The sequence below is a fragment of the Haliotis rufescens genome, unplaced genomic scaffold, assembly GCF_023055435.1.
Source record: "Haliotis rufescens isolate VD_foot unplaced genomic scaffold, xgHalRufe1.0.p SCAF_6, whole genome shotgun sequence".
NCBI lineage: Eukaryota > Metazoa > Mollusca > Gastropoda > Lepetellida > Haliotidae > Haliotis > Haliotis rufescens.
In genome coordinates, this window is record NW_025964334.1 from 41,784,585 (window position 1) to 41,801,461 (window position 16,877).

General features: G+C 42.1%; 1 protein-coding gene across 8 annotated transcripts in view; it reads left to right on the forward strand.

The window, feature by feature from the left end:
• The window catches only part of LOC124110749 (vinculin-like), a 270,082-nt gene that overhangs the window by 230,864 nt on the left and 22,341 nt on the right, over positions 1 to 16,877 (forward strand). For 6 of the 8 annotated variants that reach the window (XM_046470118.2, XM_046470120.2, XM_046470122.2 and 3 more), the window contains 2 exons: positions 4,329 to 4,419; positions 11,383 to 11,421. In XM_046470118.2, the coding sequence (XP_046326074.1) occupies positions 4,329 to 4,419; positions 11,383 to 11,421 (130 nt within the window). The remainder of the gene's footprint in view (positions 1 to 4,328; positions 4,420 to 11,382; positions 11,422 to 16,877) is intronic. The other 2 variants (XM_046470119.2, XM_046470121.2) reach the window with 1 other exon arrangement.

Sequence of the window (16,877 nt, forward strand, 5' to 3'; positions counted from 1 at the left end):
GGATGTTTATAATACATGAGTATTAAGTGAGTGTTGGTATCTCTTGCCACTCTTCAAAAATTACGTCATTTTGCCATAAGTGTGGCCGCTTCATAGTCACTAGCGACCTTCGTGTATCCTGTTGGAAATTCAGAGATGATACCTGCATGGAGGAAATTATTGCACACTCTACCGTCCCCTCTGTAGTGGATTTTTATAAGCTTACCGTGTCTCTCACCCTTAGCCAAGAAGAAAGTGGATGATAACGTGTCTCAACCCAACATGTTTCTTACACCACCGTGAACCCTTCAGACATCTGTACCATCTGATTCTGCCCCGGACAATGAAGATGGCTATTATGGGGTTGAGAATCCCCCTGCTGGAAGTTGGTTCTACACTTTCCTTCATGGATCTGCTGGACGCTCTCAACTATTTCATGCCTCACCGACCTCCTCGTACGGACCAGTCTATTCCCCCTTCGATCCTGGAATATGCAGATTGCCATGTCCCTGTTGCGTCTCAGATTCATCAGACTCTTCTGTGGCTAAGCTATGCACAAGGGATTATCGATCAAGCCTTGGATAATCTACACAAACTTGGGCATGATGAAAGACTCCCCTCCCTCATTTGAAGAGAAAGTTATACATGACTTGCTGTTTTCAGATTCAATGGTTTTGGATGATGACTTTCTAAAGCTGGACAAAAATCCCAATATGACATTACCTTTACCTGCTAGTCACGTCAATGATCTGTCAACTGCCAACAGGTATTGGCACATATATCAATTGGTTTGTCCACTACGTCCCTCCTTTGCATCTATCTTAGGAAGATGTCCTGGCAGATACTGCATTGTTTATCCATATGTATCAAGTGGGTCTTATCCACAGTCCCTTGGAAGCAATTGTTAAGATGCAACAGGAATTACTTGCAATGACCAACAGCTCCTATCACAGATCAGGTCTAAGGCTGTTTCTAATCAGGCCAAGAAGATGGTTATGTGCGAGGGCATCATGGCCCCCATGATATTTAATAATAAACAGATACTTGGATGGTCTTTGCATCTGATCAGGACAAGTCTCAACTGTATCAAAATTGAACCTCCTGATTCAACTCATGACTTGTCTCCGATTCATCATTCATCCGTACAATTCTGAACTCACATCTGTCCAGGACATAGTTTACATACATTAGGGCCTGCTTCCTTCTTTGCACGAGTATTCTCTGTCATCTGGGGGATCGCTTTCGTTCCTTAATCATGATCAACGACGCACTAACTCAGCTGATTTGCACGATCAGATGGTGGATGTCCTTCCTCTGAAAGTTAACCTCAACATCATGTCATGATGCATATCCCTCTCACCTACTTACCTCTAGAACATCATCTGTTCTTCAAATTTGGGTTGGGGAGCCCACATGGATGATCTCCAGATACAGGGCTCATGGACCAGGACAGAGAAGGATCTCTGAAAGGAGATGAGGGTGATCTTTTACGCGATCCAGAGTTGGAAGAATCTTCTCAATTCCTCAGTCTTTATCACAACCAACAACACCACGGTGGTGGCTTTTATACAGAAACAGGGAGGAATCAAGTCCTGTCCTCTGATGATGGAGACTTCTTGTTTTTATAGACTTGGCCGACTCTTACAATTGCCAGTTTGAAACGAGACATATTCGTGGGAAGTTGAACATCCTTGTGGACAGTCTGAATGGCCACTCCATTCGGACATCTTCACCTGGATCATGTAGATATGGGAAACTCTGATAGATCTGTTTGATACTTGCCTGAATCCTCGGCTCCCAGTTTACATCAATCCGGTACAGGATCCGAGGGCATTACAGTTTGACACTCTGTCGATGGACTGGACCAGTCTCTTCGCTTACGTTTTTCCTCATGGTCTCTCCTAGACAGTGATTCAGAAAGTAGAACTCACAGACAGTAAAATTATTCTGATTGTCCCAACTAATGGAAGATCCTCTCCCACTGCCTCTCAGCTGAGATCTTCTGTGTCAGCCCAGGTTGGACCTCTTCTACGTAAATCTTCCCAGGCTAAATCTGGAAGATAATCGCATTCCACATATCTATCTGAAATGGAACTTATCGGTGGTCTTATCAGCTCTACTAGCAGACCCCTTTAAACCCCTTGCTTCTGCTACATTGCTTCAAAACTCAAAGAAACCAGCTTTCTTGTTAGCCATTGCTACAGCAGCTAAGGTCTCTGAGTTCTATGCACCAGACTACTCGGGTCTTACTCATCCTCCTACTGTACATGACTGTAGATAAGCCGAATTTTGAGGACCAGGAAAAAGAATCTGCAGAAAGGGGATGGCTTATGTAAAAGTTACACGTTCATCAAACTCTTTTTTTGTTGGTAAAATACTACTTCATATCGCTTCAGGTGAATGAACAATGCTATAACAAACTTTGTCAATGAAAATGTGAAATTAGTGATTAAACATCACCAGACATGATAATTTACGATTTCGATGGTATTTCTTGTTATACTAGGCATTGTTTTATATGCAGGAATATAGATTACCATGTGTATTTTCTCGTAAACTAAACCGGAAATAGCAATGAGCTGTTCACACCCAATCTCCCAATCTACCAGTGATTATGTTAAACATACTTAATAATATAAAGGAAAGACTTTTGATGCCATGATACAATGATTGAAGTTATAATACAGTATATGTATCCATTCTCTGTCAACTAAGGTCCGTTTCAAGACGTCAATAGCAGTAATATGATCGTGGTTGCTGTGTCAGTTGGTGCTGTCACTGTATGTGGTAAAGCGGACCTTATGGAGCCAGCCAACTGGAAGTTGAAAGTATCAGATGGACACATGATTTTGCCCAAATTAATGTAAATATTATTGAATGAAACTTTGGGTAAAATTAATAAAATAGATTATAAACATGAGTCCAGGTATACAGTGAACACTTTTTATTACTGATAGTGTAAGGACAGGATTAACTTTGATATTCAATTCAGATGTGTTATTCTATTTCTGCTGATTTTGAATCATGACGAGACATAGTTATAGGTTGGAAGTCCGGCTTATGTAACATTTTGATACAGATTTCATGGACCATGTTAATACCTCAGCTAAATTATGATCAGCTTATCTACAGTCATATACAGTAATTGGATTTCCATCACTTTATGTTCTCTTCTGGAATTTGTGGCAAAGAACCAATTGAACAAATTGAATAAAAGGAGGTTTATAGGATTGCTGTCAACTATACAAGGAGTGTACTAGAGGCAGAACCAACCTGGTATATTCTGGCAATGGTGTAATAGAGGTAGAGGATTCGCAAGAACTATCAAAACAATAGTTGTCATTGTTAATAATTCTAAGAATACTACCTCTATTACATCAGAAATTCTCCCTCCCACCTCCCCAATCATCTTCCTTTAGTGGTTAGATGTTTTGGAATGAAGCGAGGATTGTCCCACCTTGTGCATGGAAGAGGCCTGTAAGGGTACTGGGACTATTGTGTGAATAACTAGTTGTGTGTAGATGACAGTGAAGAGGACTTCTGTTGAAAATCTGAAGATTTGTTATCGTGTGGTTGCATCCGAAATACAGGATTATGGCAATGATGTAAAAGAGGTAGAATTCTTAGAAATATTAACAATGATAACAACTGCTAATCATACAAATACCATGTGCTATCTGACTTTAAATTCTTGAAAAGGGTTCCTTTCTTGTGCCTGCATAATGCACAGAATATTGTTTTAAGTATTTTCACCTAATATCTGCAGAAATGAATGTCTTGTTATCCATTTACAGGGTGGTATCACATATTGATGTGGTGTGTGCCTACACTGGCTCTGCTCATTATGCAAGTGTTTATGGGAACAGCCCTGTTATCATTTTGGGACATGAAAGAGAGAGATATGGAGAGGGAGATTTTCTGTTTCAAAGTGAACAGGAAGTATCAAACTCTACAAGAAGCGTTCTTGCATTAGACATGTGGCTCCCAAACTTGGGTTGGTGTCATTTGACCTGTAGTTATGTCATGTCAGTGGAAATGCCTTTAGGTTCCTCATTGTTAGCTAGAGGCAATGTACTGCAAGGAGATTGTATTATAAGGTTATGGTATCACACTGGAATCGCATGATGCTATGCAATGATTTATAGGGACAGAGCTGCTACTATTTTGGCAAGTGCTTGCAAACAATTTGTCAGCTGTAGCTTACCATATATTCTGTTCAAAATAAACAAAAAACAAAAGAACATTTGGCTTTGATTTGTTCTTTATTTGCAGTGGGACTTGATTTGATTGTTCTTATCCAAAACTTAGCTGCAAACTAAGCAGTACATTTTGTTTGTTTTTTCTTTCAGAATCTACTGCAAGTTTGTGAAAGAATACCTACTATTGGCACGCAGTTGAAAATCCTATCTACTGTCAAAGCGACAATGCTTGGTGCACAAGGTTTGTTTTGTTTTAGGATAATATCCCTTTATTTCCTGCCCGACACTTTTAACCATAAGAATTTGGGTCATCAAAAGGCTTGTACTTTTGTACACCACATTAACAAGTAGATAGTATAAGTATACTGGGGGATTGTTTCAAATAATTGATATGTAAATATAAGTACATTCACTGGTTCACCTGCGATTCTTGACTTTTTCAGTGGTCAAAGTGTCAAGTGAATCACTTGCATTTGTGAGTCAAATTTGAGAAAGATTTAGTATCGCTTAGTATTTGGGGAGTGTTAATGTCCCATTTATTAAAATGATTAGCACTTACTTTTGTCATTAAAGTCATCTTAACTGTGGTTCTGCTCTATCAAATAGATGGCAACAAATAATAAATATTGTGAGGAGATTTTGACTAGTTGCTGTACGATAAATCTAGAAATATAGGAAATAATTAAGTAGTTATCATTGTTAGTAATTCAAAGAATACTTCCTCTTTTTTCATCAGGAGTTATCCCACCCACCTCCTAAATATTCTACATCTTGTTGGATTATGTTGGAAGTAAGTGACATTTTCCCAATCTGTCACAATTTTTTTAAGCGCTAAAGGCTTAGGAAGGGAGATATTATAGTGTTGCAAATCTGAAGATTTTTACTGTGTGATGACATGAAATACAGGATTTCTGGCTATGATGTAATAGAAGGTAGTATTCTTTAAATTATTAATAATGATAACTATTCTATGATTTATTGTCCTTAGTGTTTATGCAGTTATATATGAATATCAAGACTGACAGCATCTTTTATTAAGTGGCTGTCTTTGTTGACATTTTTAAGTGTTTACTGGCACTATTTTTCCAAATGTTTTGTTTTTTGGAACATGTAAAATTAGTAGTGGGGCTAAACACATACATTGTTTTTCTTCACAGTATGTAAATTTTGACCTTTAGTTGACCTTTTCACTTTGACCATGCTCTTCAATTCTATCAAACGCATTCCTGGCACTGTAAACATCATCTCTAAGAAACCACGGTACCAATCACACTGAAACATCTCATGCTTGTTCCAACCAATGATGACCCCCAAATTTGTTCAAAATGTTCGATTAACATTAAGGCCTTGTACACTCATATTGAAATATCTATTTATGGCCATTACTCTTCCATTTTTGTACAAAATGTAATGAAATTTGATGTTTGTTTAGTTAGCTGTGGGATTCATGACATGTTCGATATTTGCAAAATTGAAAATTTGACCTTGTTTTGACCATGCTCTTAAATGTTCTCAAAATGCCTGTCTGGCTCTGAACACTGAACACTTCTTCTTCCTCATGAACATCATCATCATCATCATACATGCCAAAAGTTCAGCTCCCTCAGACTGGCCTCACCTTGTCTGCTTTGTCCACCGGTACCATGCACTTCAAGCCCAATGGTGGGCTTGCCTCCATGAACCCCCATCATATATTGGAGTCAGTGTTCTCCCCACACATGGCCAATGTTTTGATTTTTACCTAGGCCATCACGTTAGGTGTACACGTCTATTGCAGCCATTGGCAACTGAACTAGGTCCAGACTCCTTCTTAGAGGAAAGGATAGCATTCATTAGTTCACCCAGAAACTCCAAGTTGATTATTTCAAGAGAAAATACACATTCCTTTGCAATGTGCTCAGATATATCTAAAGTAGGAATTCTGAAAACTGTCACAGCAAGGTAAAAGACATGTGTTGTTTTATATCAGTCAAAATGTGCTGACATATTACATGCCGAGCAGGGATGTGCACAATTACTTTGAATATATTTAAGGAATGGGAAAATATGGTTAGTTTTTATAGGATTGCTATATGTTGGAATATGCAGGGTGACATGAGCCATCCATCTCTGCACAGGTGCTCTACAGTCTACTTTGGCCGTGTTTACCAGCTGTGTGGAGGGTGTATGCATTATTCATGCCGTAATGAGTTTTGATAGTTTTTTTCCCAATTCAAAGACTTTGCTGTGAGCACATAACACTGGAAATACCATGTCAACAAATCAGTACTGAAGTACAGGATTAATCATTTAATTACACTGTCTGGTTATAAAAAGTGTTCATTGTATACCTGGACTTTTGTTTTGAACCTGTTTCATTAAAAGTCATATTTGTTGCAGTTTGCCTATTATATGTCAACATTATGTTTTCGTCATCGCGACCATGGGAGCCTTGACAGTGACTGGTCAAATTGTTCCATATAAAAAAAATATCTGGCAATAGCGATCAGCTGTACTGAAGTGTGACGCTGATGGTTATTATTAGTTTAGATATATTTAGTAAAGCTGCAACACAAAATAACACGATTGTGGTTCATATTGTTCCTCATAAAATAATAGTTTCAAATACAATTCTTCCAATCGTTATATTATTTGGTAAATTTTAACTAGATTGATTTTGAAAAAACATGTGTACAGCTGATTGCTTTTTCCAGCATCTTTTATGAGAAAATACACATCATAATTTGTAATCTCTGCATATGAAACAGGCAGCACAGGAAATACAATTGAAACAGTAAATCATCATGTCTAGTGATTTTTTTTATCTCAATTTCAATTTGTATTAATCAAGATTGTTATCACCTGTTCGTTTACCCAATGGCTGAAGGGATACAATGTAATTTTTTTCTGCGCATAATACTCGAAGAGGGGGATTCACATTATACTTGGTTGCACACTATACTCAAGAAAATATGGTACCACTTCCCCCAATTGAATTGCTGAACGTACCACTCTCATGAATGCCTTCTCCCAGACCCTCCCTGTGTCGATGAGGACTTCTTCAGACTTCTCAAGTCACAGATATGGGTTCGATCAACCGACATGCTATGAGTACCCTGGAATACAAACATAAATTTTTGCTGGGATTCCAGGATTGACTCTGTCTACCACCAATACAGACGAGCAGCCATTATAAAATGCAGAAAGAGTTATACACCACCCAAATGTGGATGTTTAGCCAATTCATATGGATGCAAAGACAACATCTTTTCTCGGAAGTTCGTACATGGGCAGTATAAGAGCAAACCTGTCACAGCATCTCCATCAATCTCATTACAAGCGACGGGGAGGCCACAGAGGGAACAAACCTGAAGGAAGAGGGGATAGCCACTACTGACCTACCAGAAATCCATCTAAGGCAAGGACAAGTGGGATGGGACGTTTTGTGACATGCATGGGAAATTGAAAACATGTTATGTCCGACAACTGGATTCTTCAGGTCTTTCATGAAAGTAGAAGACAGTGGATTACGGCTCTGATCATCAGCTTTGATCACATCCATCAATGCAGCTCTATGAATACATCAATAACTTTGTGTCGGTCAATGAGGACAAGACTATGTTGGCACCTGATTCCAGCTTCACAGGGGAATTATGTGTCCACCAGCGTATCATTCCTTCAGGTTGCTGTGGACTCTTCACTGGTGGATGTCTTTTCTGGGAAGTATGACGTCCCTACATGACATGATTTACCAGGGTAGGCTTCACCTTTTTTCCATTCAATGTGGCTTGAACTCAGTATGGACGTCAACATTCAACTGGTTTTTCCAACACCTGAACACCACCTGTTCACGATGCTTCCAACTCGGGTTAGGGAACTCATATGGACATTCTAATGATACAAGGTCTATGGCAAACTCACATAAAAAGACCTTCACATCAATTGCCTCGAGATGAGATGCACTTAACGCATGGAAGAAATTATCCCGATCCTTGATCATTGTAGTCACAGACAACACCACACTGGTTGCATACATCGAGAAATGAGAAAGAGCCAAGTCGAGTTTTTTGTTGAGCAACATGTTTATTTGCCTTGGTAGACTTGATCAATTGCAGGATGAAAGCCTGCCACATCCCCGAAAGCTCAACATCTTGGCGGACAGGTTATCATCTCCATCAATATGTACTTCATTGGATAACATTGGTGTGGGACACATCTTATCTGGACTTGTTCACCACATGCCATCAGCAAGTTTCCAGTGCATGTTTTCCAGTGCCTCATCCCCAAACTGTACAATTAAACATGTTGTCCACGGTTTGGACGAACCCTTCAGACTACTCCAACCCAGATCTGACATCATTTTTGGCAGCCTACACACCCTTCACCTTCTCACTTGGAAGTTATCACCCACAGAGGTCATCAGCGTCAGTTGCTAGATCTTGTTTCTCATCAACCATCAAAACAGCAGATGGAACAGATTCTCTCAGTGGCATAAAGGACAAGGAGTGAAGGTGGGACCTATAGGTGTACCTACTTGGGCAGTTTCCCTTCTTCACCTTCGCCAGGATGGTAAGTGCAGCCACAGCACCATTAAAGGATAACACTTTGCCCTAACATCCATTTCCAGCACAATGGGCTATCCTGAAGACATTTAGAATCTATGCACATTCTGAAGTCCAACTGATCGGTTGTTTTGTCTGCTCTTTTGGAAAAGCTGTTTGACCCTTTAGTTTCTGGTACTTTGTTACCTAAGACCAAGATGACAGCATTCCCATTAACCATGACCACCGCAGCCACAGTCACTGAATTTGATGGCCTCGACTTCTCCAGATTCACTCATGCAGAAGATTGGTGTTTCATTACCATCAGAACCCTACCAGAGTTTGTGGCAAAGAACGAGCCTACAGTCCTGAGACAGTTAGCACATATACAATACACGTTTCTTGCCCTTGACAAAGACTTGAATCCCCTGTGTCAGCATCTCTGCCCTGTGTGGACTGTCCAATTCTACTTAGCAGCAACACAACTGCTTAAAAAATACAGAAAACGTCTGTTTATATCCTTCAAATAAGCTTTGGAGGAATGCATAATTAACAGGGTCTCCCAAATTGCTCATTTTAGAGAAAAAGACAAAAACTGGTTGGAAATAACGGAGTTTGGGGTCAGATTTCTTGCTCTAAGGTATGTAAGGCTGTTAACTATCGAGGGTATTACTAGATATCATTACCCCTTGAGATTAATCTGGAAATGATGTAATAAAGGTTTTTGTACTTTTAGAAATTAGCAAACAATAGCCATCATTGTAAATAATTCAAAGAATATTATCACTATTATATCAGGAGTATCTGTTGAAAGTCTGTTGATTTTATTGTGTGATAATAGCCAAAATACGAGATTTAGGCACTGATGCAATAGAGGTACAGTAGAACACGGATATAGCGAACAAACGGATACAACGAACTGTTAAAAAATCCCCGATTTATCTCCTATATAATATCATACAAAATTTACGTATATAACGAACTCTCTACAGCGAACTCACGGATACAGCGAACTGATATCTGATCACCGACAAGCCCATCTATCACTAATTAGTGACGTGTATAGCAAACTGAGAAATCTCACTCAGTGTCAAGTGTCACTGACAATTGGCTGTACGCAATCAGTGGTGAATCAACACAATGGCGGCGAATCAATACAATCAGCGGTGACGGATCAACCTTGTTGTCCCCCGCCGCGCGAAAGCGCGAAGCGGGGGATATAGTATTCATGACCGTCCGTACGTCCCTCCTGTTTGTTGCCGCGATATCTCAAGAACTAAACACTGGATTTTCTTCATATTTGGAACTATGGTGTATATACAGACTCCGCAGACACCAGTCGGTTTTGGTGACCTTGACCCCATTTTCAAGGTCACAGCAGGCATATCTGCTTTTGGAGTTGGAAAACGGTGTTGCCGCGATATCTCAAGAACTAATCACAGGATTGTCTTCCTATTTGGTACTAGGGTGTATATACGGACTCCGCAGACACCAGTCGGTTTTGGTGACCTTGAGCCGATTTTCAAGGTCACAGCAGGTAAATCTGCTTTTGGAGTTGGAAAACGGTGTTGCCGCGATATCTCAAGAACTAATCGCAGGATTGTCTTCATGTTTGGAACTATGGTGTATATACAGACATCGCAGACACCAGTCGGTTTTGGTGACCTTGACCCCATTTTCAAGGTCACAGCAGGCAAATCTGCTTTTGGAGTTGGAAAACAGTGTTGCCGCGATATCTCAAGAACTAAACACTGGATTGTTTTCATATTTGGAACTATGGTGTATATACAGACTTCGCAGACACCAGTCGGTTTTGGTGACCTTGACCCCATTTTCAAGGTCACAGCAGGTAAATCTGCTTTTGGAGTTGGAAAACGGTGTTGCCGCGATATCTCAAGAACTAATCGCAGGATTGTCTTCATGTTTGGAACTATGGTGTATATACAGACACCGCAGACACCAGTCGGTTTTGGTGACCTTGACCCCATTTTCAAGGTCACAGCAGGCAAATCTGCTTTTGGAGTTTGAAAACAGAGTTGCCGCGATATCTCAAGAACTAAACACTGGATTGTTTTCATATTTGGAACTATGGTGTATATACAGACTCCGCAGACACCGGTCGGTTTTGGTTACCTTGACCCCATTTTCAAGGTCACAGCAGGCAAATCTGCTTTTGGAGTTTGAAAACAGAGTTGCCGCGATATCTCAAGAACTAATCGCTGGATTGTTTTCATATTTGGTATTTTGGTGTATATACAGGCGGGGGACAATTCGTCACTTCTGTGACAAATACTTGTTTAATTTGCATTGTGTTAATCTCACCTGTACATGTAATCTTGTCTGTAAAACAAACATTAAACATAAAAAAATTACGAGATTGTGTCCAAGTGTCAGATCACTTGCATATGCTATCATGGCGGGCAATAGTAAGAGGAAAGCTATCAGTTTAGACACAAAATTGAGAATTATTAATGCTGTTGATCCAAGGTGGCGGATGTTTCCGAGTGAAAACGTTTATAACGAACAACGGATATAACGAACTGATTTCTCTGGTCCCTTGTAGTTTGTTATATCCGTGTTCTACTGTAGTAGTATTTGAATTATTAACAATGATAACTACTTTCTGCTGTTAGTTACTTTGAATGACCAAGAATATCATGCAAATATTACTTTTGACTATTCAGAGCCTATTCCTGCTCCTGATGGAAGTGAAATAGCCTGTGGTAAATTTCTTCACATTTGCATGTACATCTACTAACTGAGTAACACCTGATTTGCTGTGAGGACTTACATGTAATTTATGATGTTAGGAATACCATTTAGATGGCCATGTCTAAATTAATCATTAATATGTCACCTGCATGTCATTAATAGTGTTATATGTCTGTGTTGTTTCAAATAGATGAAAAATGCAATAGGTAAACAGGTATTGTGGTACACATTCCTAAGTAAATCATACAGTTACAATGAAAGTCATTACATCTGATCCAGAGTGTGTCATGTAGTACAGGTTAGTGGCATCATGGTATGTACAGATAAGTTTTCTTTATTGAATATTTGTAGTCTATGTGTAAAATCAAATGATGAACTTTCTAATTTTTCACAGTATCGTGGTGATTTGAGGCATATCTTCAATTTCAGCATTTCATGAAAACCAGATGAAGTTTTAGTACATGATTTCAAGTATTAAGTGACAAAGGGGGGCACTTACTTAAAACATCCACAAGTTAAATTTGTTTTCAGTGTTCATGTGGTAGTGAACAACCTAAGTTGTCGATGAAACCAAAACTTTCTACGCTGCTGTTTTCTGTTTAAAAACTTTAAAGATATTCTGTTCTATTCTAAAGAAACTGTGGACTCTCATGTTAATTTTCTGTCTTAAGAGAGGGTCCTATAAAGATTACTCACAGAGTGATCTAGAAGTTGGTCATGGGGTACTTATTAAATCAGGGTGCTTAATACAGCAAATGCAGTACATTAATTTAACACCTGAAGGTGCACTGCTTTGGCCCATAATTGCAGTATTTGTGTATTAATATGTGAACAGTGCATCTGTTTTAATATTTATGAACCATAACATTACAGTGGTCATATTATTCAACATTTATTTAAATATAGTTAAATTTCATTTTCAGTAAAATTGTGTGGGAATGATTGGTAGATGCCACCCAATCATGGTTACTGACAGTTACTCTGACCAGATTAAGGTGTGGGAATATCCCACCCAATCATGGTTACTGACAGTTACACTGACCAGATTAAGGTGTGGGAACTGATTGGTAGATCCCACCCAATCATGGTTACTGACAGTTACACTGACCAGATTAAGGTGTGGGAACTGATTGGTAGATCCCACCCAATCATGGTTACAACAACAACAAACGTTTATATCGCTTCAAGGTCATAGCTATGACTTATTGAAGGTACAAATGGAGATTTATGGTGACACGAGGCATAAGACAGACGTGCGTTAACTATACGTTTAACTGCAACAGACTCATAAATCTCTTTCAGATTAAATCCTCCTTGGGGCACCTATTGTACTTTCCTTGCTCAAGAAAATCTACATGACATAGTTGTAACCATTTTCCTTAATAAAAAATGTTACCACACAAAAAACTTCGTTTTTGTATGATATACGACCACCCTTATGGGGCCTCACACTCCACGGCGCGTCACGCCAGGGGGAGCAACTCTCACCCAAATCACTTTCCTTATGTCATCTGTAAGAGACAGACGTGCTGATTATTCACACAAGACAGAAATAAGAGAATCTATCGTTGGACAAGAACCATGGCTGACCAAACTGTATGTATGGTACATTTCTTTTATTGCAAAGGCGTAATACCTCGCATTGTAAAGTTGTAGAGTTGTAATTATACGCCACGTGTACGGTACATTTGAATTCAAATGGCCGTAATGGCTTCCATATTGTAGTTCCATGGTCTGATACATGTAACACCAAGGCCATTAGAAACGGCTTGGGGTTTTGTTATATCATACAGCATTGGACTACAGTTTTTTCCTTTACATAAACCCAAGGTGGTGCGTTAATTTATAACTACACTTACCTTTTTTACGGGTTTTACACCTTAGCGCGTAACACGCCCCTTTGGTGTTATAATTATACTACGACATTGGCTATTACTATCGCGTTACATTACGCCTTTGCTTCTAGTTTCACAATTTATGGATGTATCTTTCTGATGTTTATATCGCACTGATACACTTCAATTCCCTTCCCGCCCACCTCAGAAATTACAGTCTTTTTTACATACCTTCAAACTGTGTACGGGGTGTTCTGCTACCATTCCCCCCCAAGACCGGCTGCCTTTTCGCGGGGCCGGGAACCCATCGGGTTCCTATTAGCGCCCGAAGAGCCCCGGGTGGACCCACAATCGCAAGTTATCAAACTGCCGACAGCCGGGGTCTTCTGCCTCAAGCGGGATGTCCCCATAGGCGACTGACTGGCTCTATTCCGGAAGGAATGGGAGACAGTTACATCTAATCCCTGGACCCTGTCCACTCTAAGGGATGGCCATTTGCCTCGGTGGAAACATCATCCACCCCCCTTCTCCGGGATAAAGCACACTCCGGTGCCTGCTACCCGAGAGAAGGCAGAATTCCTCCGTGCCGAGGTCGACGCACTTCTTATGAAAGCTGCGATCGAACCGGTTCCCGAGGGACAGGAAAGCGAGGGCTTCTACTCGACATTTTTCCTAGTCACCAAAAAAGACGGAGGGTTCAGGCCTATTCTCAATCTGAGAAGGCTGAACAAACTTATAGAGGTACCGTCCTTCAGGATGGAGACACTGCGCTCAGTGATCTCAGCTGTTGAGACAGGAGAATGGCTAATGTCAATAGACCTAAAAGACGCCTATCTACACGTACCCATTCACCCCGAGTTCAAGAAACACCTGAGGTTTTCTTTCAACGGGAGGTGTTATCAGTTCAGGGTTCTACCATTCGGGATCTCCACGGCCCCGAGGGTGTTCACCAAGCTGATGTTGATTCCTGCCCAAGTGGCGAAGGTCGAAAGGTCGGTTCTGCCATCCGTACCTTGACGACTGGTTACTAAGAGCTCTATCGCAATCCCTGAGTCCGATAGCTACACATTCTGATCACTCTAGGGTGGATAGTCAATCTCAAGAAGTCAGATCTGAGCCCTACTCAGAATCTAGTCTTCCTAGGGGCAAATTTCAACACGGTGAGCGGACTTGTATCTCTGTCACAAGATCGCATAGTCAAGGTCAGAAGTGTTACCCTCAGTTCCTTCTGTCCACAAGACACACTGCTTGTACATGGCTCCAGTTACTGGGCAACATGGCGGCGACAGTGGATGTGGTTTGGCCCATTCAACAAGCGCTCCGTCGACTTTGGGTGAACTCGGAAGATCTCGAGACGGTTCTCGAGACTCCGCAGTGGCTCATTACACACCTTCAGTGGTGGACCGAGGTCGGGAATCTGTCCCAGGGGCTCCCCCTCGACACTCCCGATCCGTCTCTCACACTTCAAACAGACGCGTCACTCTCCGGCTGGGGAGGCATTCTGAACGATCACACTGCCTCGGGACTATGGTCCCAGCAGGAGATCAAACTGCATATCAATGTGCTAGAACTGAGAGGGGTCAGGTTGGTGTTCCAAAGCTTCCTGGATCTGCTTCGTGGCCAAGTGGTTCGTCTAGAGACTTACATCCGGAAGCAGGGGGGAACGGTGCCTCCGTCCCTTCTCCAAGAGACGTTGCAGTTCCTACTATGGTGCGACACTCCCGATATCAGGGTGCTACCTGTTTATCTCCCGGGGGTGGACAATGTCCGTGCGGACGGTCTATCTCGCCGGATCCTCGCTCCTCACGAGTGGAGGCTCGACCCGGGGATATTCGGGATTATCTCCCTGTTATATGGGTCGTTCCAGGTGGATCTGTTTGCGTCTGGGGTGAATCACCAGACACCAACGTTCTGCTCCCGAGTCCCCGACCCAAGGTCGGTGGCACCGGACGCCTTCCAGCTAGATTTGACGGACAGAGTTCTGTGGGCATTCCCCCCAGTACCTCTGATTTCCAAGGTCCTGTCTCAGCTAGCCACTCAGCCTGCACGACTCCTTCTGATCCTGGCACCTCTTTGGACGGCGCAGATTTGTGGTTTCCAGTAATACTCAGGTTTTTGACTCAGCCTCCTGTTCTATTACCTTTACAACCGGACCTCCTATCCCCGAATGGGGCACTCCACCCAAATCCCAGGATTCAGTGGGTGGCTTGGCCACTGTCAGGAATCGCCTCCAGAAGAGCGGTATTCCTGCACGAGTTGCAGACACAATATAATACTGGCTTCGTGGAGGGACAAACGTTCAGTACGAGGATAAATGGGCCTGCTATGCGCGCTGGTGTGTCGATAGAGGGATTGCAGATCCCTTTTTTTGCAGATCTCGTAGCCGTGCTTGAGTTCCTCCAGTCGTGACTAGATGACGGCCTGGCCGCATCGACAGTTCGGGGGTACTCTACAGCTATTGCAGCTTTTCACGTCCCTGTCGACGGGGCACTTCTGGGTGCACACCCATTAGTGCAGGACTTTTTAGCAGGTGTGGACAGGATCCGACCGCCTGTCCGGCAGATCAGTCCCCCTTGGGACTTGTCAATGGTTCTTAATTGGCTGTCCGGTCTTTCCTTTCAGGATCTGTTGTCTATCTCTCTGCAGCTGTTGAGCTGGAAGACAGCGTTCCTTGTGGCGGTAACGTCTGGCAGACGGGTAGGCGACATTCATGCAATGTCAGCCGATCCCGAACTAACCGTCTTCCACCGGAACAGGGTCAGTATTCGGCTGCCGGACTCTTACCGTCCTAAGGTCGCACATGCCTTCCACGTGATGGCTTCTATTGAGCTACCTGCTCTTTCACAGCCTTCCTCGTCGTGGACCACTGCAAGACATGCTCATGTCTTGGATGTCCACAGGACCCTCAAGGCCTATATCAGCAGAACTAAGGGTATCCGTAAGGATAACCAACTATTTTGCTGTTATGGCGGTAGGAAGGCTGGCTCACCTGTGAGCAAACAAACAATCTTGAGGTGGATAGTGTCAACTATTTGTACTGCGTACACGCTTCAAGGCAGGGACCCCCCTACCTGGTTGAAGGCTCATTCGATGAGAGCAGTGGCTTCGTCACAAGCGTACGCCGCAGCTCTGCCCATTGAGGAGATCTGCTCCGCGGCTATTTGGAGCCAGCCGAGCACGTTCATCAAACATTACCAACTCGACAAACACTCAAGCGAGCGTGCTCGGTTTGGTCAGTCAGTTCTCCGAACTGGGCAAAGTTCTACATATCTAGCCGATTGAGCCTTCGAGATTTTAGACTGTCCTCCGGTTATACTGCTCAGTAATGGTCCGGATTTTATCTTCTGCGATGTATTTATTTACTCCTGTTGCTGACAGATGCCACTTCCTATATTATCTTTAGGAGTCTATCCTGATGCAATAGGTGCCCCAAGGAGGATTTAATCTGAAAGGGAATTTTACAAACCTGTAGAGGTTATGAATTCTCTGATGAAATCCTCCTTTGGGCACGGCCACCCACCTCCCCACATTCCGTCAGCATTAGACATATGGAAAGTGATTTGGGTGAGAGTTGCTCCCCCTGGCTTGACGCGCCGTGGAGGGTGAGGCCCCATAAGGGTGGTCGTATATCA